General features: G+C 35.0%; 1 protein-coding gene across 8 annotated transcripts in view; it reads left to right on the top strand.

Annotated features, from left to right (window-relative positions):
• ARHGAP44 (Rho GTPase activating protein 44) overlaps positions 1 to 25,148 on the top strand; it is a 179,707-nt gene that overhangs the window by 112,280 nt on the left and 42,279 nt on the right. For all 8 annotated transcript variants that reach the window (XM_056817464.1, XM_056817468.1, XM_007483375.2 and 5 more), the window contains 4 exons: positions 12,509 to 12,589; positions 14,461 to 14,574; positions 15,004 to 15,095; positions 23,748 to 23,928. In XM_056817464.1, the coding sequence (XP_056673442.1) occupies positions 12,509 to 12,589; positions 14,461 to 14,574; positions 15,004 to 15,095; positions 23,748 to 23,928 (468 nt within the window). The remainder of the gene's footprint in view (positions 1 to 12,508; positions 12,590 to 14,460; positions 14,575 to 15,003; positions 15,096 to 23,747; positions 23,929 to 25,148) is intronic.

Consider the following 25,148-nt stretch of genomic DNA (forward strand, 5'->3'; position numbering starts at 1 on the left):
GTTAGTATTTAATTTGAAATTTTTGCATCAGTATTCATTAAGGAAATTGATCTATAGTATTTTTTTTTCTCTTTTGGCTCTCCCTTTAGGTATTTACACATGTCTGTGTCCTTAAAGGACTTTAATAGTATTCCTTCTTTGACTTATAGTATTAGAATTAATTGTTCCTTAAATGTTTGATTGAATTCATTTGTGAATCCATCTGATTTTAGGGATTTTTCTCTTAGGGAACTCATTGATAGCTTGTTCAATTTCTTTTTCAAAGATATGATTCAGCTTTTGTACCTCTTTTTCAATTTGGCCAATTCAGCTTTTAAAAGAATTTTTCTCTTCAGTAGATTTTTATGTCTACTTTAGACTATTTGAACTATACTGTTTTTTAAGGTGTTTATTTTCTTCAATATTTTTTGTGTGCTTTCTTCACCAAAATGTTGACCTTTTCATAATTTTCTTGAATCATTCATTTCTTTTCCCAATTTTTCTATACCTCTCATATTTGACTTTTAAAATACTTTTGGAAGTTTTCCAAGTTCTTAGTCCAATTTACTTTTTTTTCCCCAGGCTTTGGGTAGAACTGTTTTGATATGGTTGTCTTCTTCTGAGTTTGTGTCTTAATTTTCTCTCTCACCATAGTAACTTTTTATGATCAGATTATTTTTTGTTGAAGTTTGTTCATTTTTCCTAGCCTATTTCTTGACTTTTAATTTTATGTTAATATTGGGTTCTACTTCCAGGGTGGAGGAGGCACTGTCCCAAGCTTCAAGTTTTTCATGCTGCTATTTTCAGAGTTAGTTCTGGGGTTTTATAAGTTTTCAGTTCTTCCTGGATAGTATGATTTTAGGAGAGGTGTGGTCACTACTTTTCTGGCCTGTGCTCTGGTCTGTGGAGCATTTTTTTCTGCCTTACAACCAGTGTCCTCACTCCTGCTGGTGCTCCTCCTGGCCCTAGTACTACGACCCAAAACTACACATGGGCAATGTAATCCTGTCTTGCTCCCAGTGCCAGCTAAGGGTATCCACTAATCTCCTTCTGACCAATTGGGACTGAGAGCTCCAGAAGTTATGTCCACTGATGCACACATACCCAAGCTTGCTTGGCCTGTTCTTGACTGAGCTTTGCTCTAATCCCAGTGAGAAAAACCTTTCCTGATGACCTTCTAAGTTGTCTTCATCTGGGAAATTATTTCACCCCAACTTTTCTTGGATGTGCTGCTATAGAATTCATTATGAAGCATTATTTAGACATTGTTTGGAAGAGAACTGGGGAGACCACCATATTGTCTCTGCCTTCCATTGTGCCTTTCCTAACGAAGACTATTTCATTGGGGTTTTTGGCTATCATATCAGAGTACTGACTCAAACTAAAAATCTCACATATTTTTTTGAGAAATTTTATCTCATCAGTCATATCACCTACATCTTATATTTATAAATAACGGTTATTAAAATAACTAACAATTATATAGTATTTAATATGTACCAGGCACTATGTTGTTATATAATTATTACCTCATTCTAGCCTCAAAACAACCCTAGGAGTTACATGTGTAATTATATGGTAATATGCTATTATGATGCCCATTTTACATATAAGGAAGCCAAGACAATCAGAGATTTAATGATTTGACAAGGGTCACATAGCTAATAAATGCATGAATCTGGAATTGAACTCTTGACTCCAGGTTGATACTCTATCCATTGCACCATCTAGCTGCTTTAACCTGCTTTAACCTCACACACACACACACACACACACACACACACAAATCAATGATATATACACATATATACTTTTGAATATCCACATATCCTCTTATATAGATTATATGAATGCATTTTGTATCTATTTATAGACATATTTTATTTTACTCTTGTTCTTCAAAGTTCTTCATTGTTAGATGATGATGTATTCCTCTTCACTTAGATCTGTATGATATTCATTTTGAGTTCTTCAGTGACTGTGTTTCATGTCTTCTAGTCATAAAGCAATACAAGAAGAATATAGGCATTAAAAAGAAAATATTTTGTTTTCATGAGTAGCTTCTGGACATTAATGGAGCTTTAAAATTCTCCGAAGACAATTCAACCTTCTTTCTTCTTCCTTTTAAATTCTTAGTTCTATTTGTCCGTTTGTCCATTTTTTTATTTGTTGAATATGAATTTTTCTCAGCTTTGCTGAATTGGTTATTCTTTTTTTAATAATTTAATTAATTTAAAATATTTTTCCATGGTTACATGCATATGTATATATGTATGTATGTGTATATATTTGTGTATATGCATATGTATACATACATACACACACTGATGGGTAAGCTCTATAGGTTGTCATTAACTGTATATTATAATCTGATCAGTAAATATTTTTCATATACTGGATCATTCTTATGTGGATGGTTGGGTCAAACCCAAGTTCCTTTAGGCAGAGGTTCTTCTCTTGGAGCCTCTGGAGTCCCAAAGGTCTGTGGACAAATTTCAAAGTTCCTCAGTTTGAATGGAGATAAAAATTGCATATTTATTTTCACTAACTTCTAACTGAAAGTTAATATTTATCTATTTATTAATGAAGGCAATAAATATTATTTTTGTTTGTCTAAAGATTTGGTTTCTTTATCTCATCCAGAGTGTAAGTGCAGGGCTACTCCTGAGTAATATAACCTACTAATGATTGCCATGAAAGCATTGACCTTTTTCATTTCTGACATGGGCTAGCTTGCCCCACTTGAGACAGTCTGGTGGTCACTCACTCCCAGAGTGTCAAAATATTAATTAATAGGCAGTATACCTCTTCTGTTACAGCTCAGAACTCCTGACCTTAAAATCTTCCAGACAGCCAGTGTGCTAGGTAACTGGGATTACAGACTTGAGCCATGACAGGTAGCAAAGGACATTATTCTGAGGAAGGCATAATTGACTTCACCAGACTACCATAAAGATCATGACATAAAAATGTTTAAGAAAATATTATTTTACAGAAAGAACATGTGGATCAAAAATTGAGAGAAAAGTCTCTCCTTATGTTATCACATTTCAAAGAACTCTGACTTCTTTTCACATAAAGTTTATGTTAAAAGAAAATGTTACTCTGGAAGTTTGGCAAGTTGGAAAGTAAAAGGTGAGTTATAGTAACTATCAGCAAAACTTTGTGCACTCAGAATAGAGATAGACAAGGTGATAATTTGGGGAAAACAATTCTCTTTGTACCTACCATATCTGCTCTAATTCCATGTGTACAGAAACCATAAAATTTACTGATAACCTTAGAGTATGACCTAGATCCATGTTGGCAAACCTAAGGCACATATGCCAGAGGGGGCTGCTCCCCTTTCCCCCTCCACTGCACCTTAAGACATTTCTCACATTACCTGTCCCTCTGCCTAGCAATCCAATAGGAGTGCTTCCTCCCTCCCCTCTCTGGGGTAAGGCAAAGGGCTCACATGCAGCATGAGGGTTACAGTTTGAGCACTTAGTCTCTAAAAGGTTCACCATGGCTAACCTAGATTGTATCCACTGAACCAAATTGTATCCAAGAGACCTACAGAATGTGGCAGAGAATCAAAAGGGAGCTGAGAATATGAAGGAGTTGAAGGGGAATTAGAGATAGAGTTGAAGGGGAACCTGAAAAGTAAGTTAGAGTCCTGGGAGTTTCTTAATGAAAACGTAACAACACATAGTGGATTACATTGATTTGAAATGTTAATGATGTACAAGAGAGAGGTGTGGGTAAATTCAGCCTGCACTTTCCAAACTCTTAGAACAAAGACCGCATGGCCCGCTCATAAATCATGCATTGGAATGCTACACTTTCCTACTATATTCCTGACATATCTAGCTTGTGTTAAAATAGTGAGAGGCAAGCCAAAGTGGTAGAGTCAAAAGAAGTAGTATAGATTGACTTCCCCCACTACTAATTCAAGAAAAGTCCAAGCTGACCACAAGACTGAGTGATCAAAGGAGAAATTACAGTGGGGCATCTCACTGGACCATAATCACAAACTGGACCCATAGGCAAATGACCAGGGCAGGAAATGTGGAACACGGTTGGGCCTGAGTAGCTTGGAATCTCCCAGAGTTGGTCAAATCATAGACTCAGTCTTTGGGCTCCAAAAAGGCAGAAGTTCAAGATTGCCTAGAACAGATTGCAGAGACTAGGCCAAAAGAAAAGAATGTTACTGCCCAAAGTGGATGGAAGACTCAGTGTCAGGCCCAGAATAGCAGAAAAAGGTTATCATACAGAGGATTGATTTAAGACTTTTACCCCACAACTCTGAGTAGAGCTGAGCCAATAGTGCATGGTCACCAAGATTGGATTGTAGAACTCATCTCTGGGTCCAGAACAGGGCTGAACCAGTAGCATGCTTAAAGCATTTTGGGGAATAAGCCTCATATCTTGTGCCCAGAAGAGGGGTAGGTTAGAAACATAATCACTCTGAACCTGCTGAATCTTTCAGCTACCTGGCAAGGTCTGGAATGAGCCATTGTTCACTAGAGCACTACCCAGAGGCAAATCTGTGTAGTTCTCTTGCTTAAATATAATCTGTAATCAGGAGCCTGGCAAAACCAGAAAGGTAATGAGTCGACTTTACCCTTGAATTGACCCCATTGAGCCTACTGAAGGTCTAAGGCTCCCTGGCTCAAGCCACTCTTAAGATCATTGAAGAGCAAAGCACTCAATAACCAAAGAATGTAGTGGCAAGATTTCCTGACTTTCATGTCCCCTTTTGGAAAGGCCAAGATCATACAAAGCCACAATAGTCCTTTCTATAGGACCAGGATCCTAATACAAAGTCCCAACTTGGGAAGTAAGGTTAAAAGAACAACTTAACCAAAAATAAAGAGTTATTATGATAAGTAAATGAAAACTAGAGAGAGGAGAATATTTTATGATGCTTACAAGTCTAAAGTCTTAAAGAAAAGCACAGCTTGCCCATAATACCAATTAGAATTATTAAAAGGAATTAGAGAGTTTTTAAGAGTTAAAAAATATGCAAATGAAATATAATAAAAGAAGTATATAAGAATTTATTAAGCACTTATTATGTACAGGCATTGTACTGAGCACTGCAGATAAAATTGCAAGAAAAAAGAAATACCTTAATAAGCTTATATTCCAATAGGGGAAGACAATATATAAAAGAGAACTAAAAAAGTGGGGTGGAGTGGGATTGGAGGATGAATGTACCTAGCATAGTAGTGTGGTTTCAGAGTCCAGAGGAGGACAGGAACAAGGCCAAGTAGGGAATTCCTAGAGAAATTCACCAATAGGAAAAGGGGGATATTCCATGGTGAGTAGGTCTTTAAGTCAGTAGGTTTTTCAGAATGAGGAAGCTTCAGAAACAGAGGAAAGTTCCAGAATGAGCCAGAAATAAAAGGGATATGAAAGTCAGAAACAATGATAGCAGGAGACGAAGAAATGAAAGGGATAAAGGAGAAAACTGGAAACGTCATTTTAAGGAAAGACTTGGAAAACCAACAAAAGGTACAAAACCCAAGTGACTGACTGAAAATTAGGTTGGGCCAAACAGAAGTTATGACCCCATGAGAGAGCAAGAATTATTAAAACAAAGTCCAAAGCTTGAAAAAATAGAAGGAAAAAGTAAGGTGTTTCATATAAAAAACAACTGGCCCAGAAAATTGATAAAGAATTAGACTACTTAAAAGACAGATCCAAGAAAGTAGCTTGGACATCATATTTCCAAAACTCTTGAAAGAAAACCACCCAGACATATTAAAACCAGAAGACAAAAGAGAAAAAAGGGGGGGGGGTGGAATTCATCAATCACCTCCTGTAAGAAACACCCAAATGGAATCTCTTAGAAATGTCATAGGCCAAATCCAGAGTTTCCTGTTCAAAGAAAATTGTAATGAAAGTAGTCAGAAAGAAAGAACTCAAGCACTGAGGGACTACAGCTAAAAGCATGCAATATTTAGTAACTTATACTTTAAGGAGTTAGAAAACATGGAATATGATCTTCCAAAAAGATAAAATAACCCCTAAGAATAATTTATCTAAGATATCTAAGATAAGTATAAAACTACTCAGGAAAAAAAAATCAATCTTTAATGAAAAGAGGACTTTTAAGCCTTCCTGATTAGAAGGCTTAAGCTAAATAGAAATTGCCTAAGGAAAGACTTCTGCAAATAACTAGAAATAGATTCAAACACTGAGGGATTACACAAGATTTAACTGTTACTACTATGAGAACACTGGACCGGGATTCAGGAAATATCTGAGTTCAAATGCAGCCTCAAATACTTACTAGCTATGTGACCCTAGACAAATCATTTGACCTCTTATTGCCTTTGGAGAAGGAAATGGAAAATTTTTCCAGTATCCTTACCAAGAAAATCCTACATATAGTATTGGTGTTCATGGGGTCACAGAGAGTCAGACACAACTGAACAACAACCATAAAAAGACCGAAGAATAAAAAGATTTGGGCTTACATCCAAAATATCTAATACACCAACATTCTATGGTAGTAGTGGGGAGTGGAGGTCTTCTAAAGTTCCTGATTACAAAATCAGAGCCAAGTGGAAACTTTGAAATACAAACATAAGAGAAAAGAGAAACTTAAAAAGACAAATATAAGTAAGTGGTTCAGAAGGGACTTTCTTAATGAAAAACTGGGGAGAAACACAAATGCCTATTCAGAACCCTACTGTCACCAGGGTGATAGGAATCAAATAGTATAAAGGGTCTGGAAGGCATTTTGTTATGATTTGATGATTTGACATCTGTGTGGAAACATGCAAACATGTAGAAGAAATAAACAGGGAATAAGAGAAAGGATAGATTCATAGAAAGAGTGTCAGTAGCAAAACAAATACTAATCTTAGGATTTAAACCTGGATCATAAAGAGGGATATAAAATAGAAGAAATAATGGACAAAAAAACTGTACTTGGAACCTGGGTAAGTGGAATAGAAGTGAGGCAGGGAAGTCAAAATTGATTGCATCAAGTATAGAGCACTGGTGCTGAGAACATTCCTGTTTCTCTCTCTACTTCTTTGTGAAGAGGAGCCAATAAACAAAGAGAAGAAAATAGAACATAGAGAATAAAAGTAATAATCATTTAACAATCATAACTCCAAATGTGAATAGAATAAACTCACCCACAAAAGAGAAGTTAGGTTTGATTAATAATCAGAATCTAATAATATAATTTTCACCGGAAACACAATTGATACATATCTATGCAGAATTTAAAAAAGGGACTAATTCAATGTCTCTTTTGCCTTGAACTAAAAAAAAAAAAAGCAAGAGTAAAATTCATAGTCTCAGATAAAGCAATAGAGAAAATAGATGATGATTAAAAGAAAAAAAAACAGGAAAACTTGATTTTGCTGAAAGTTGCTATAGACAATGAATTAATTTCAACAACACTTAACACATATGCATCAAATGGCATAGGATATCAGTACTTAGTGGAAAGTCTAAATGATTTAGAGTGAAAATAGATAATAACACAATAGTGAGGGACATTAATGTATCCCTTTCAGACCTAGAAAATTTTAACAAAAAATAAACAAAGTAACTAAATGGAATTTTAAGAAAGTTAGATATTATAGGTCTCTGTTGATTATTGAATAGAAATCTTAAAAAGCACAACTGAGCTTTTTTTTGCACCTTTACAAAAGGTGTATCAGGGCCTTCTAAACTAAAAAAAAAGCAGAAATAGTACTCAATTATTTATTTTAATTATTATTTATATATTATATTATATATATTTATTTATATTTATATATGTGAATATATATATATAAATAAATATTATTTATTTATTTATTTATAGAAGGAATTAAAATTAATTGGAGAAGAGGCAGCTAGGTACATTAGTGGACTGAGAGTCAGTTCTATAGATGGGAAGTCCTGGGTTCAAATATGGCCTCAGACACTTCCTAGCAATGTGATCTTGGGCAAATCACTTAACCCCCATTCTTTTGCCCTTACTGTTCTTCTGTCTTGGAACCAATAATACGTATTACTGATTCTAAGATGGAAGGTAAGTATTTAAACAAATTAGAGACTAAATAAGAATCCTGATGAACTGGGGGTTAAAAAAAATAAAGTCTAGATAATTTTATTTGTAATAATTACAATGAAATAGCATAACCAAAATCTTTTCACATAGCCAAAACAATCCTCAGGGGGAAATATATATTTCCAAACACTATCATCACTAAAAGAGAGAAAGAATATTATCACTTAATTAAATGTAGAACAGCAACAACAACAACAAAGAAAACCAAAGTTTTTAAAAATCTTAACTAAAGGGGGCAGTTGGGTAGCTTAGTGGATTGAGACCCAGGCCTAGAAATGGGAGGTCCTAGGTTCAAATATGACCTCAGACACTTCTTAACTGTGTCACCCTGGGCAAGTCACTTGACCACCATTGCTTAGCCCTTAGCACTTTTCTGCCTTAGAACCAATACATAGTATTAATTCCAAGATGGAAGGTAATGGTTTAAAAAAATCCTAATTAAACTATAAAATATGTTGTAAAAATCAAAAATTGAAAGCAAAATATTAAATTGAACGAAAACTAGGAATTTTTCTACAAAAAATGAAATAGACAAAGTATTCATTTGGTTTTTTTAAAGGAAAACTGGTATCAATAATTTAAAAAATATTCACCACAAATGAAGAAGAGATAAGAATTATTATTAGAAATTATTCTGCCCAACTATTTGTTAACAAAATTACAACCTGGATGAATATTTACAGAAATATGAAACACAACTCAACAAGAAATAAATAATTTAAACAATGGAGAAGGGGAATGAGAAGAATAAGAAGATGGAGAAGGAGGTAGTGGAGGAAATTGAACAAGCCATAAATGATTCTACCAAGGAAATAACTAAAAACCTTCAGATAAGATGAATTTGAAACTGAATCTTTTCAAATAATCAAAGAATGAATCATTTTGATATTATACAAACTGCAAAACTATAAAAAAGTAAATCCTTCCATATACAAATATGGTTTTGATACCTGAACAAAAGTCAAAACAGAGAAAGAAAACTATAGTCCAATATTCCTAATGAACACTGAATGCAAAAAATTTAAATATTATCAAACTATAGCAGCTTATCACAAAGATTATAGATTACATCCAGGTGAGATAAATACCCCAAATAGAAAGATGGTTCAGTATTAATAAAACCATAAATAAAAGATCATGTAATTATGTGGTTATATTAATAGATATAGGAAAAACTTGATAAAAATTAACTGTGATTAAAACCACAAGGATACTTTGAAATATGTTGATTTTTCCTTAATACTGTAATTAATATATCTAAAACAAAGATTTCATTTTTTTATGTGATGAGGATAAACTGGTTCCCTTTCTAATAAGATCAGATTTAAAATAAGGATGCCCATTATCACCTTTTTTTGATACAATGCTAGAAATATTGGCTATTATAAGACCAGGAAAGTGAATTAAAGGACTAAGCACAGGAAAATAAGAAACAAAATTCTGGCTTATTGCAGATGATATGAATGTATATTGAAAGAATTATGGAGAGCAGCTAAAAATTATTCTGAAGTCATGACCAGCAAAGTTACAGGATATTTTTTTAAATCCACATAAATCATAGGCTACATAACAAATCATTATATAGTACAACCTAGTGACCAATATGTTTCAAGACTTTTCAAGTAAGTTAACATAATAGCAAACCTCATTATTTAATAAGTATTTCTTATACAAACATACCTGGGTACTTTGTAAACTTGTCTTGGGCTTATCAGAGCTACAAGCATCACTACTCTTGTACTTTGGGGTAATAGTTAATAGCTAAGTAGAATTAATGAAACAAAGAGAAGCATTGCTCTGATGTGGATATGACTTGTTATAAGCAAGAACTTTGGACAAAGACTCATGTGGGAGCTAAAATTTGGTGCAAAACAATATAATGACTAACAATAAAACAAAACACATAGAGTGAGAATGAACATGACTGGATGAACTACTTCAAGACTAAGCTGCTTGGGGAAATGGAACTGATTTAGTGTGTAATTAAAATTTTTTATTTTACCCAGTTTTCTGCCCTTTTTTATTGCCAGTCACATATACCTGAATTCACATGCCTCAAATTTATGAAAAATGAGGTCCTATTGTATGGTATCAATAAAACTCAGTAGGAAAAGATAGAGAAATTATAATAAAAATAACTACATTACATATATAATACTTTAAAGCCTATTTATTATGTGGTTTAGATATAAATTTCACATCATAAACAATTAAAAGAAAGGAAGAAAATATTTTTCAGATCTATGGATAGGGAATAGTTCACAGCCAAACAAAATTAAAACCAACAATTTTGATTATATAAAATTAAAGACTTTTTGTACAAATGAAACCAATGCCATTAAAATTAGTAGAGAAATGGGTAATGGAAAAAATATCTTCATGGAAAGTTTTATAAGAATCTCATTTCCAAGGAACTTATTTAAACTTATTTGAATAAAATTGAGGGATGTGATATGGTATCAAAGGAAATGAACAGGCAGTTTTCAAAGAAAGAAATCCAAGCACTCAGAAACTATATTAAAAGTTCTCCAAATCACTAAGAATTAGAGAAATGAAAATTAAAGCAATTCCAAGATTCTACCTTGACAAAATTGACTAAAAAGAAGAAAATGTCAAATATTGGAGAGGCTAGAGAAAAACAGTTACATTAACACATAGCAATATATTACAACATTATTAGAACTGTGAATTGGTATGGCCATTCTGGAAAACAACTAGAAAGTGTGTCCCCAAAATTACTAAACCATTCATATTTTTGACTCTTGTAGTGCTATTTAGGCTATGTGGCCTAAAGAGGTCAGAGAAAGAGGGAAAAGAAGCATTTGTTATCAAAATATTTATAGATGATTTTTCTAGTAACAAAAATCTGGAAACTTAAATGGGTGTCTATTGATTGGGGAATGGTTAAACAAATTATGTAATATGAATGTAATAAAGCATTACTATACCTTAAGAAATTACAAAATGAATTTTTCAGGAAACCTAGGGACTAATGAAGCAAGAAATGGTCAGGTCAAGAAAAACAGTTCACACAGCAATATGGTGAACATAAATAATTTTGAAAGCTTTAATTTACATCAATGCAATGACTAACCAGAGGATCAACAATAAAGTGTGCTATACTGCCCCTATTCATTCAAAGAAGTGATAGACTCATGATACAGAATAGATATATTTTTGGACTTGGCCAATGTAAGAATTTTTTTTTTGCTTGATTGTGCATATTTGTTATCCTAGATTTGTTTTGTTTTGCTTTTAATTGGAGGACATGGAGAGAAAGAAAAATCTATTTTTGTTCATTGGGGGGAAGAAATTTAACTGAAAATTTTAAACTAATAGTTTTATAATTGCCTGGCAGCAATGAGAAGTTAAATGTTTTGTATGTGTGCACACAGGCAATATTTGCTATAGACTGAACACGTTAGACTTAGATTAGGTCTTTTTGACTGAGGCCAGCTACTCCATGATGTTTCCCATTAGAAAAGCTGTTACTATGTGATTTTAAAGAAATAAAAGGCAAAAGTCCTTAGGTTTTTCATGAAATGCAAACATAAAATTGAGTGTGAAAAGCTAGTAAATAATTGAAGTTCTCACTTGTCCATTGAGAATGGTATAAAAATTGCTTTATCTTTTATCAGCAACAGTACTAGTACCACCTCTTTTACCTGTCCCCTATTCTCACTTGTTTTAGCATGTTTAGTCTAGAAAAGAGAATTTAGAAATGTGAAAGCTCTCTGAAGGTACTTTAAGTATTATCATATTGATGAGAAATTAATCTTGTGCTGCTTGGTCTTTATTGGTAGAATGAGGAATAATGGGTGGACAATGAAGGAAGACAAATTTCAGCTTCATAGGAGAAAAAAAAACTGTCCAACAATTAAAGCTGCCCCAAAGCAGAATATGCCACCTTAAGAAGTAGTGGGTTACTATCAAATCTTCAAGAAAAAAGAAAATGCTTACTTGTAAGGAATATTTTAGAGAGAATTCCTGTTGAATCCCTGGGTGGCTTCAAAGATCTTTTCCAACTCTGGGGCACTGTATAATACTGCTCTGAATAGAATAACCTAGTGAAATTGGGACATTATGGGTTTGGAGAAATGGAAAGAAAAAGCAGCCACATTTCTAATAGAAACAGATGTTATAGGCATATTGGATTTGGGGGAAATTGGGTTTCTACAAAAAAGGGAATAAAACTTTGAGCATATGACTGAGGTAAATCCAGGAGAGCTCTAAATTTTATCAAGAACTTAAAGGGCCACCACAGTTCTGTGCAAGTGGGAGGGCTGTAGACAAATGGCTACCAGTAAATACTGAGAATCAGTCTGGATAGTAAAAGTCATTCTGTTCTGGTATTGAATAGTCCTTGAGGTTGGAGGACAGCTTAATGAAAATAAATCCTATTGGCAGTTTAGACTGGTAGATTTAATTCATTCTTAGCCAACAACTTTCATTTTAATATTCCAGCATCCAGGATCAAGATAAGATGCTTCAGGCCTTATGGAATACATGTGAAAAACTTCCCAAGGCCAATCACAACAACATCAGGTAAGTGAAAATAGAAAGCATTTGGATGATGTTTATTTTTTTGTCTCTGATCTTTCACATAAATTATAAGGTGAATAGATCACTTTCTGTGACCCAGTATCCAGGTAACCAGGAGTTTCACCCTATTAGTAACCTAATAGGCATTTTTCCATTTATTTATTGTTCCAAGCACTAGTTATCAATGAAAGTCATGTATCAATGCCTGTGTATGATTAGTTTCAGTATTAGATATTTCCAATAAGCCCCTCCAAGAATTAACCCCAGGGCTATCATCACTAACAAATACTTCAATATCCCATTGACAAAGATAACCTCTTTATCTCTACCAAGAACCCCTTGACTCTCTGCAATATTCCTTAGTACTCAAATAACCTTAACAGCAGAAATTTGATGAACTTTGCTGCTTTTCTATTTGTAGAAGAATACAGTTTGGCAAGTATACATGATTTGTACCTTCCCTTTGTTTTTCTGAGGCTCGCCTTCAAGAAACTAATGATCAGAAAAAATAGCTGCTATTCTTTAGCTCAGTAGTTCATCTGAAAACCAGCTGTCAATAAATTAGGCATTTAAAATGGGCCTTTGTTCAATGTCAACATTATCTCTAATCCCCTTTCAGCTCTCCTTTTTTTTTTAATTGCCTGGATTTATTTACATTTACTTTAACTCATTTCTTCTAATGAGAACAATGAGCTCCCATCTTGCCCTGACCATTATTCATACTTCCCAGGGATATTGTCAAGATAAGTGATAACACTGAAAAGTTGAAAGTTTCTTTGTTGGGATCATTCTTTTTGAGTATCAGCAGCAGTCATTGCACAAGGGTAAAAATTGGAGGCAACCAAAAATAGTGGCCCTATTGGAACTCTCACTTTTCATAAAGCATGTCTTTTATTGTGTTTTCGAGTCTTCTTTTTGGAATCCAGTCCCTGTATCATTTTTTTTCTACTATAATCTTTACAAGAGTTCCTTACTGTCACTCTTGAACACCTCTATCCCTATTCCCTGCAGGGTGTTCAGGGATATTTGCTGATCCATTGACTATGTGATTAAATAATGTTCTACTTTTTTTGTTTTTCTGGGTTATCTGTATTTTCATGTGAAAAGATACATTTGTGGGTTATATTGCTTTGTTTGGCATTGACATTTAGTGTAATGATGACTAATTTTTTAATAGTGGATGAAGCAAATTGTCAAAGCAAGCCCCTTTTTAAAATTTTAAAATATCTTTCCCTAGTCATTATCCCTACCCTAAAAGTGTTTATAATCTATTACAAAGAAACTAGGAACATAAAACATATGTAACAGATTTATGTCAAGTGCCTCAGATTTCTTAAATTACCAGGCCTATTAAGTTTGCCCTGAATTGAAAAGAAATTTTATTTTCTAAAGATACTTTTCTATGCATGGGGTTTTTTTTTCCTTCCTTTTTCCACGTATGTCTGACTCTAATAGAACATAAGAATCATGTTGAGGGGAAAAGGTAAGATAGCAGAAAATAGGTTTTCTGTGATGTGATAAGATTTTCTTTAGGATTTTCTAAGATATGTGTATTGAAATATGTAATGAATCTTGAGAAATATTGAAGTATTTCCTAAAGGTGGTATTTATTTGAAACAGATAATGTTACAGAGATCTGAGTTTATCTTTTTCTGTCAAAAGAATATAGAAATGACAGCCCAAAAACATGAGGATAATGATGGTTATTCACTTTTATACAGCATTTTGGAGTCTACACAGTATTTTCCTCAAAATGTCATTATGTTGCAACAGAAAATGTTAAGATTGACTTCTCTATGATATGTGTCTTGAAACAAGTAGACAGGATGAGCATCTATCCCTTTTTCAACCAATATCTTTTGATTTCATTTTAGATACTTGATCAAATTTTTAGCTAAATTGTCAGAATTTCAAGACACAAATAAGATGACGCCCAGTAACATGGCTATTGTACTAGGACCCAACTTGTTGTGGCCACAAGCAGATGGGTAAGTAAAGAACAAAGAATTGAGAGTGATGTTAGCTGGAAAAGAATAACAGGGAAATGTAAAACAATTACCAATAGTTTTCACATTTCAAACATTTGCAGCCTGAACATGTTGGTTCTTATGGAAAGTTACTTTGGTCACAAGAAGGGGATGCCATATACTACCAAAGCACTTCTCTTAATCTTTTCCCTGTTTACATGCTCAGCTCAGGTTGAGCCTGGGATATAGAAAAGTTCTATGTTAGGCTGAATATCAAAATATTACAAAGCCTCCATATCAGGGGCAAGAGGCCTACAAAGCATAAAGAAAACTTTTGCATGTTGTCCTCTAAGTCTTGACCAAAGATTTCAAATGCTCTTGGCATACTTCTTGAAGTTCACAAGATATCTCTGCCTTCTTTTTTCCATGACTTTCTGTTGTATGTTTTAGGAATATTACTGAGATGATGACCACAGTTTCTCTGCAAATCGTTGGAATCATCGAGCATATCATCCAACATGCTGACTGGTTCTTCCCTGGGGGTATGTAGTGAGTGATGCTAACTTGTGAGGACCAGTGTCTGGTGGGTACCAGTAGGAGACAGAAGATATAGGATAACATAAAGACCAAAGGCTGTTGAAAATGAGACATTACTACCTCGAGCATTTTCAATGTCCACTACCATTACCATGTCCACTTTCAAGTATATCAGAAAGATCATGCCATGCCCATGAGCAATCCTTTATAGAGGATTTTTCTTTACATTCTTATACAAGAAAGCAAAATTATCTTGCTTTCTAGTATAATAAGTCATCCAGTGATCTTGATTCAACTGGAATAGAATAGATTTTCAGTATATGTCCATAGAATGTTTAATTCTTATAGATAAAAGTTAGTAGAACTGTAATGGATTTTAAAGATCAAAACCTGCTCATCTTAATAGATGAAAAAAAATGAGGTCTAAAGAGATGAAGTGAAAACTTTCATATCTATGAAGTGCCTTCTTTCCTTATATACATGATAAACATAATATAAAGAAAATTTTTTTCTAATACTGATGTATTTTGGTGATTTTCTAAATTCCATGGTCCTATTCCATTGATAACCAGCACATATAAAAGGCAAGGGCCTGTCTTATAAGTTAGCTATGAAAACTTTTTCCAAAGTGGAGTTTTGGAAATGTTTGGATCAATTTATAGCATCATCATCCAAAAAAGTATAAGTTCATAGAATTTAGAACCAGAAGGGTCCTTAGATATGATCTAGTTCAATCCTATCCATTAAATAGATGAGAAAACAGGATGAAAGAAGGAAACTGACTTTGCTTAGGTCACACAATGGCAAAGCAAGAATCAAATCCTCTGGTTTCTTAAATCTAACATTTTCTGCTTCACTACACTGAATTTCTAAGGACTTTTTTAGGCACTACACTGCATTTCTATGACCTTTGCCTTATTAAAGTTCCCTTCTGAGGCAGTCAAGAAGGTGGCGTAGAGGCATCAAAACTTCAGACCTTTGAAATGCTCCTAGGGGACTAAAAATCAAACCTAACAAAAAGAACCCTCCTGCTGGACTCAATTCAAAAGGTATACCCCCCAAAAGCTGGAATTTGAGAACACTCGGGTTTAAGGGGAAGAAAGAAGGAAGGTGCTAGGACCTCTACCTCACCTAGAACTCTAAGCCTCCAGCAGCACTGGAAACCTCTGGATGGGCAAAGGCGCTGGTCTGGAGGAAGTACCTGGCAGGCAGGGTTGTGCCAGGCTCAGAGTGTCAAACACAGGCAATGGGGAAGGAGCTGGAGAGAAGCACACAGCAGGCAGCCTGGTCCATCCATGGATACCCTCCATATTGCTCCAGCCATCCAAGAGGTTCTCACCTCAGGGCACATACCCAAACCAGCTGAACTTAATCCCATTAAAAGACTTCAGAGGTCAGGGAAACTAAAGCTCCAACACCCCTCCCCACAGACTGCTGGACTTTAATCCAATCAAAGCCTCCAGAGGACAGGGAAGCTCAAGATTCAACACTCCTCCCCCACAGACTTTACCAAGAGTTCTCCTGACAATGCTCCAAGAGGGGAGACTGACAGAAAACCCCAAAACTAAAAAAAAAAATGAGAGGAGCAAGAGCACAGACAACTGCAGGGAGCAAAGAGGGTGAAATATGAGCAAACAACAAAAACAAAAAAGAAATTACAATCAACAGGTTCTATACAGGCAAGGAACAAAGTGCAAATAGAACAGAGAAGGAGGAGGGAACATCAAGCAGTAAAAGAGAAATCCTGGCGAATTGGATACAGGCTTTGGAAGAACTCAAAATGCAGTTCAAAACACAATTAAGAGAGGCTGAAGACAATTGGGAAAAGAACTTAAAAACTATGATAAGTCATCTTGAAATAGAAAATAGTGTCCTGGGAAAGCCAAAATCAATCAGCTTGAAAATGAGGCAAAGGAGATGAAAGATGAGGCAAAGGAGATGAGAGATGAGGTAATGAGAAAGAAAGATGACCTCCAAAGAAAATCAGACCGGAAGGAGAAGGATGACCAAAAAGCCAGGGATGAAATCCAATTTTTAAGAACCAAAATACAAAAACTAGAATTAAGTGACCTCACAAGGCAGCAGGACACTATAAAACAAAGTCAAAAGAATAAAAAAATGAGGAAAATATAAAGCACCTCATTCACAAAACAGAAGATTTAGAAAATCATTCCAGTAGAGACAACTTAAGAATCATTGGCCTACTAGAAGACCATGACAAAAGAAAAAGCCTGGACATCATACTACAGGAAATTATCCAAAAAAACTTCCCCAATATTCTAGAACAAGAGGGAAAAGTGGAGATTGAAAGAATCACCTCCTGTACTTAATCCCCAACTAATAACACCCAGGAATGTTATAGCCAAATTCAAGAACTACCAGACCAAGGAAAAAGTATTACAAGATTCCAAGAAGAAGTGAACTGGCTGCACCTACACTGAAGGACCGAAAGGCATGGAATATGACATTCCAGAAAGCAAGGGAACTGGGTCTATAACAAAGAATCAACTACCCAGCAAAACTGACTATATTCTTACAGGGGAAACTATGGTCATTCAACAAAATAGAAGAATTCCAAGCATTGGTAAAGAAAAGACCAGACCTGAACAAAAAATTTGATGCCCAAGCACAGAACTCAAGAGAATCATCAAAAGGTAATTAAAAAAAGAAGGAAAAAAGAAAAGAAAAAAAACTTTTTTTAAGAGACCCAATAAGTTAAAATGATATGTATCCCCATAAGAAAAGAGGTCATTGGTAACTCTTAAAAATTATTATTATCACCTGGGCAGCTAGAAGAATTACAATTAAAAGGAACAGTGACAATATGTATATAGATATATGTATGCATAAATACATATTCATGGATATATATGTATATATGCATATATATACAACTAGAGCTAAAAAAAGAGGTTAATACTAAGAAATGGGGAAAGAAAGAAAAGGGGGTAAATTTATATGTCATAAAGATGCTCATGGCGGGAGGTGGGGGAGAACATCAATACACTGGAACGGTAAAGAGGTTGGAGATAGGAAATACTCAATTCTTACGTGCATTGAAATTGACCAAAGAGGGAAGAACAATCCAATCCATTGGGGCAGAGAATAGATTTGTGCCCTATAGGGTAGTAGAAGGGTAACAAATGGACTGATGGAGAGGGAAGCAGTTGTACAAGGGAGGGAGAGGGTGGAGGGTAGTTTAAAAAGACTACAAAGAAAATAAGGGAGGGGACAAAAAGGGAAGGGGTAGAAAGGGATGTAAAATAAGGGTTGGGAACTGGGGGCACTGATTAAAAACAAACATTGGTGTAGAAGGAAATAGTGAAAGAAGAAAACGCAGGACTAAGTAGAAATCAAAATGCTGGGAAATACACAGCTGGTAATCATAACTCTGAATGTGAATGGAATGAACTCACCCATAAAACACAAGCAAATAGCAGAGTGGATTAGAATCCAAAACCCTACCATATGTTGTCTACAAAAAAACACACATGAGGAAGGTAAATACTCATAGGGTGAAATGAAGAGGATGGAGCCAAGTCTATTGGGCATCAACTAATAAAAAAGAAGGCAGGAGTTGCAATCATGATATCTGACAAAGCCAAAGTAAAAATAAATCTAGTTAAAAGAGATAGGGAAGGTAATTACATCCTGATTAAAGGCAGTATAGACAATGAGGAAATATCCATACTTAACATGTATGTACCAAATGGCATAGCATCCAAATTTCTAAAGGAGAAACTAGTGGAGCTCAAGGATGAAATAGATAGAAAAACTATATTAGTGGGAGACCTGAACCTTCCTCTATCCAAACTAGACAAATCAAACCAAAAAATAAATAAGAAAGAGGTAAGAGAAATGAATGAAATCTTAGAAAAATTAGTTAGTAGAGATGTAGAGAAAAATAAATAGAAAAAAAAGGAATACACCTTCTTTTCAGCAGCACATGGTACATTTACAAAAATCAACCATGTATTAGGGCATAAAACCATGGCAAACAAGTGCAAAAGAGCAGAAATAATAAAGGCAACCTTCTCAGATCACTCTGCAATGAAAATAATAATTAGTAAGGGTACATGGAGAGGTAAATAAAAATTAATTGGAAATTAAACAATATGATTCTCCAAAACTGGTTAGTTAAAGAACAAATCATAAAAACAATTACTAATTTCATTGAAGAAAATGACAATGATGAAACATCCTTTCAAAATCTATGGGATGCAGCCAAAGAAGTACTTAGGAGGAAATTTATATCCTTGAGTTCATATATCAACAAATAATGGAGAGCAGAGGTCAATGAATTGGGCATGCAAATTAAAAAACTAAAAAGTGAACAAATTAAAAATCCTCAAATGAAGACTAAATTAGAGATCATAAAAATCAAAGGAGAAATTGAAAGTTGAAATTGAAAATCATTGAAAATTTGAAAGTCAAAGAAAAGATTTAATAAATAAGATTAGAAGCTGGTCCATTAAAAAAAAAAAACAAATAAAATACACAAAATACTGGTCAATCTAATTAAAAAAAGGAAAGAAGAAAATAAAATTGACAGTATCCAATGTGAAAAGGGAGACCTCAGCTCTAATGAAGAGGAAATTAAGGCAATCATTATAAACTACTATGCCCAATTATGGCAACAAATATGGCAATCTAGGTGATATGGATGAATATTTACAAAAATATAAATTGACTAAACTAACAGAGGAAGAAATAGATTACCTAAATAACCCCATATCAGAAAAAGAAATTGAACAAGCCATCAAAGAACTCCCTAAGAAAAAAATCCCCAGGTCCAGATGGATTCACAAATTAATTCAATCAAACATTCAAAGAACAACTAATCTCAATATTATACAAACTATTTGACAGAATAGGCAAAGAAGGAGTTCTACCAAATTCATTTTATGACACAAATATGGTACTGATTCCAAAGTCAGGCAGGTCAAAAACAGAGAAAAAAAACTACAGACCAATCTCCCTAATGAATATAGATGCAAAAATCTTAAATACGATACTAACAAAAAGACTCCAGCAAGTCATCACAAGCGTAATTAACTATGACCAGGAATTCATACCAGGAATGCAAGGATAGTTAATTCAATATTAGGGAAACCATCCACATAATTGACCATATTAACAAGCAAACAAAAAAAAATCACGTGATTACCTCAATAGACACAGAAAAAGCCTTTGACAAAATACAACACCCATTCCTATTGAAAACACTATGAAGTATAGGAATAGAAGGGCCTTTCCTAAAAATAATAAACACTATATATCTAAAACCATCAGCAAACATCATCTGCAATGGGGATAAACTAGAAGCCTTCCCAATAAGTTCAGGAGTGAAACAAGGATGTCCATTATCACCTCTATTATTTAACATTGTACTAGAAACACTAGCCGTAGCGATTAGAGAAGATTAGAGAAGAAAAAAAAATTGAAGGTATTAAAATAGGCAATGAGGAAACCAAGCTTTGCATCATCTTTGCAGATGATATGATGGTCTACTTAAAGAGTCCTAGAGAATCAACCAAAAAGCTAGTCAAAATAATCAACAACTTTAGCAAAGTTACAGGATACAAAATAAACCCACATAAGTCATCAGCATTTCTATATATTTACAACACATCTCAGCAGTAAGAATTAAAAAGAGAAATACCATTTAAAATCACCCTAGACAATATAAAACACTCAGGAATCTTATCTGCCAAGACAAACACAGGAACTATATGAACACAACTATAAAACACTCTGCACACAATTAAAACTAGATCTAAACAATTGGGAAAACATCGATTGCTCGTGGGTAGGACCAGCTAACATAATAAAAATGACAATCCTACCCAAATTAATTAATTTATTTATTGCCATACCCATTGAACTACCAAAAAACTTTTTTACTGAATTAGAAAAAACCATAACAAAGTTCATTTAGAAGAACAAAAGAGGGGGCAGCTGGGTAGCTCAGTGGATTGAGAGCCAGGCCTAGAGACAGGAGGTCCTAGGTTAAAATCTGGCCTCAGACACTTCCCAGCTGTGTGACCCTGGGCAAATCATTTGACCTCCATTGCCTAGCCCTTACCACTCTTCTGCCTTGAAGCCAATACACAGTATTGACTCCAAGATGGAAGGTAAGGGTTTAAAAAAAAAAGAAGAACAAAAGATCAAGGATATCCAGGGGAATTATGAAAAACAAAAATGCAAAGGAAGGAGGACTTGCAGTCCCAGATCTCAAACTATACTATAAAGCAGTGGTCATCAAAACAATTTGGTATGGACTAAGAGACAGAAAGGAGGATCAGTGGAATAGACTTGGGGTAAATGACCTCAGCAAGACAGTCTATGATAAACCCAAAGATCCCAGCTTTGGGACCAAAACCCACTATTTGATTAAAAACTGCTGGGAAAATTGGAAGACAGTATGGGAGAGATTAGGTTTGGATCAATATCTCACACCCTACACCAAGATAAACTCAGAATGGGTGAATGACCTGAATATAAAGAAGGAAACAATAAGCAAATTAGGTGAACACAGAATAATATACATGTCAGATCTTTGGAAAAGGAGAGACTTTAAAACCAAGCAAGAGCTAGAAAAAAATCACAAAATGTAAAATCAATAACTTTGATTACATCAAATTAAAAAGTTTTTGTACAAACAAAACTAATGCATCCAGAATCAGAAGGGAAGCAACAAATTGGGAAACAATCTTCATGACAAAAACCTCTGACAAAAGTCTAATTACTCAATTCTATAAAGAACTAAGCCAATTGTAAAAAGAATCAAGCCATTCTCCAATTGATAAATGGGCAAGGTACATGAATAGGAAGTTTTCAGTTAAAGAAACCAAAACTATTAATAAGCACATGAAAAAGTGTTCTAAATCTCTTATAATCAGAGAGATGTAAACCAAAGGAACTATGAGGTATCACCTCACTCCTAGCAGATTGGCTAACATGACAGCAAAGAAAAGTAATGAATGCTGGAGGGGATGTGGCAAAGTCAGGACATTAATGCATTGCTGATGGAGTTGTGAATTGATACAACAACCATTCTGGAGGGCAATTTGGAACTATGTCCAAAGGATGCTAAAAGACTGTCCTTTGATCCATCCATAGCATGGGTTTGTACCCCATTGAGATAATGAGGAAAAAGACATGTACAAAAATATTTATAGCTACACTCTTTGTGGTGGCAAAAAAAAATTGGAAAATGAGGGGATGACTTCCAGTTGGGGAATGGCTGAACAAATTGTGGTATATATTGGTGATGGAATACTATTGTGCTCAAAGGAATAATAAACTGGAGGAATTTCATGGGAACAACCTCCAGTAATTGATGCAGAATGAGAGGAGCAGAACCAGGAGAACATTGCACACTGAGACTGATACACTATGGTACAATCAAATGTAATGGACTTCTCCATTAGTGGCAATGCAGTTATCCTGAATAACTTGGAGAATCAATGAGAAAAACCACTATCCACATTCAGAGGAAAAACTGTGGGAGTAGAAACACAGAAGAAAAACGCCTGCTTGATTACATGGGTCGAGGGAGATGTGATTGGGGATGTAGACTCTAAATGCAAACACCAACAACGTGGAAATGGTTTCTGATCAAGGACACAGGGAATACCCAATGAAATTGCCCGTCTGCTGCGGGTTGGGTGGGTAGATGGGAGGGAGGGAAATAATGTGATTATTGAAACCAAGGAATATTGTTCTAAAGTAACTAAATAAATTAATTCAAATGAAAAAAAAAATTCCCTTCTCATCATTATATATAGACTTTCCCCCAATGCTTATAATATACTCCCTCCTCACTTTTATCTCTTAGAATCTCCAGCTAGAATAAAACCCCTCATGGGCACCACTTCCTATGTGAATCTTGTTCCCTTCAGACACTAGTGCTTTCCTACACCCCATCAAAAATTATCTTGAACTTAATTTGTATATGTTTCGGATTTATTTATGTATGTGCATACTGTTTCCCCCAAGAGAAGGTAATTTACTCAAGGGCAGATATTGTCTTCTTTTTTTTTTTGGCTTTGTATCTCTGGTATCTAGCACTGTGTCTATGTGCACTTAACATCTATTGACTTGATTGATTATTTAGTTCAAACTAGCTGAGATAATTAGATTATAATCCTTCTAGTTCTAGATTCTGTTCTCATTGCCAAGTTAGTGACCTTATACTTTTCTCCTCATAAGATAGCTGAACTTTCTGTGGAGACAAGTCTCATACTAATCTAACATTGAAAAATAATTCATATTATTTCTGCTTTCTGTGTCACCACCTGAGAGATGATCTATTGATCATCCTGAGAATTCTATTCTATGGCAAAGAATGGAAAATGAGAAGAAGGATAGGGGTAGAGATGTTGACCAAAAATGTGAATAAGAAAGTGGAAATGGAAACATGTAAATTGTAGCTCTGTGGGCTCTGGGAAGAGTTGGTAAGCAAATTCTTATGGAGAAAAAAGGAACTGACTGGCTAAAGTTAGCAACATGGGGAATGGATGAGATGGACCTTTCTATGTGGGAAAGAAGAGGGGGAGAGATCTCTTGCCTTCATCAACCTTAGAAGGCATAGGGATAGGGAGGAGCAATCATGAGACATGAAGCTTTACACACTAATTCTTTCTTTCTTGCAGACATAGAGTTCAATGTGACAGGTAATTATGGCAGCCCTATACATGTGAACCACAATGCCAATTACAGCTCGGTGCCATCTCCTGATATGGACCCTGCTGATCAGCGACAGCCTGAGCCAGCCCGACGGCCCCTCAGTGTGGCTACTGATAATATGATGTTGGAGTTTTATAAAAAGGATGGGTATGATCATATATTTCTTTCTCAGCCCTGGAAAAGGCAGGTGGGGAGGGAGGTATAAGAAAATGCAGCTTGATGGAAACTTAGCTAAAGGACATCTAAATGTCTGCTAAAGGTTGAGTTCATAGAAATATAGGTGAGTAGAATTGGAATGGATAAAAATTTAAACCCTAGAATAGAGTTCTGTCTCACCCACACTAGTCAGCAGCCTGGATGAAAAGCAAACAAACATCTTCCATTCCTAGGCTACAGCTATAATTGAACACTCTCTCTTTCTCTCTCTCTCTCTCTCTCTCTCTCTCTCTCTCTCTCTCTCTCTCTCTCTCTCTCTCTCTCTCACACACACACACACACACACACACACACACACACACACACACGCACATTCAACTCTTCTCTTTTTATTCCAGAAATAAGTTGATTTGAACTTCTTGTTCAGCTTGTTCAGCAAGAACAGCTGCTTCTTCAAAAGAAGAAAAAAAATAAAAAGCATCATCAGCAGAATCTAAATAATGGGAAATGAAGCTAGATTCCCACCATCCCCCAAACAGGGCACTAGGGTAGATAATTAGCCCTGTTAGAAAGGCATGTCACCATGAATTATTTTAGAAAGAATATGAAGATAGTCTCTATCTGCATTCTACCATTACCTTATGGTGATAGGCAAGACTGGGTATAATGCCTGGAGTCTCATTTTCCTCTAAAGAGAAAGCAACCTTCCTTTTTCAAAGTGACTATAAAGTGTTCCCTCACTGTTGGCTAGAGACCCTGGGATTCATTTCAGAGGTTTGGGGGGTTCTGTATCTTCCTCACCACTATCTTAGCACAGACACATTATTGCTAGATACTAGAGATACAAGGAATAAGATGTCATATTTAGGAGCTGAACTGAAAGTACTAGAAATCCATAGTCCCTTAGTTACCAGCAAAGTACTTCTGATTTTTGAGTAAATGTGAAAATGTGATTGATAATTTTTCTCTAGAGCATCTTCAACCTGATGAGAATCTCAAAAGACTTACCAGGAAGAATCTAGACCTAGACTTAAATATCAGGTCCTTATTTTTTCTCTATGCCCCCTAGTCAGTCTGCTTTTCCTGCCCTGTAAGTGGGTCTGATTCCTAAATATCTCCCTCTGACAAAACATTTCAGAAAGATTTCTAAAGAGTTATCAGTTTGTACATGCTATAGCTGAGGCATTAACAGCCTGCTAGCCATCAGTGGG

Source organism: Monodelphis domestica, chromosome 2, assembly GCF_027887165.1.
Source record: "Monodelphis domestica isolate mMonDom1 chromosome 2, mMonDom1.pri, whole genome shotgun sequence".
Lineage (NCBI taxonomy): Eukaryota > Metazoa > Chordata > Mammalia > Didelphimorphia > Didelphidae > Monodelphis > Monodelphis domestica.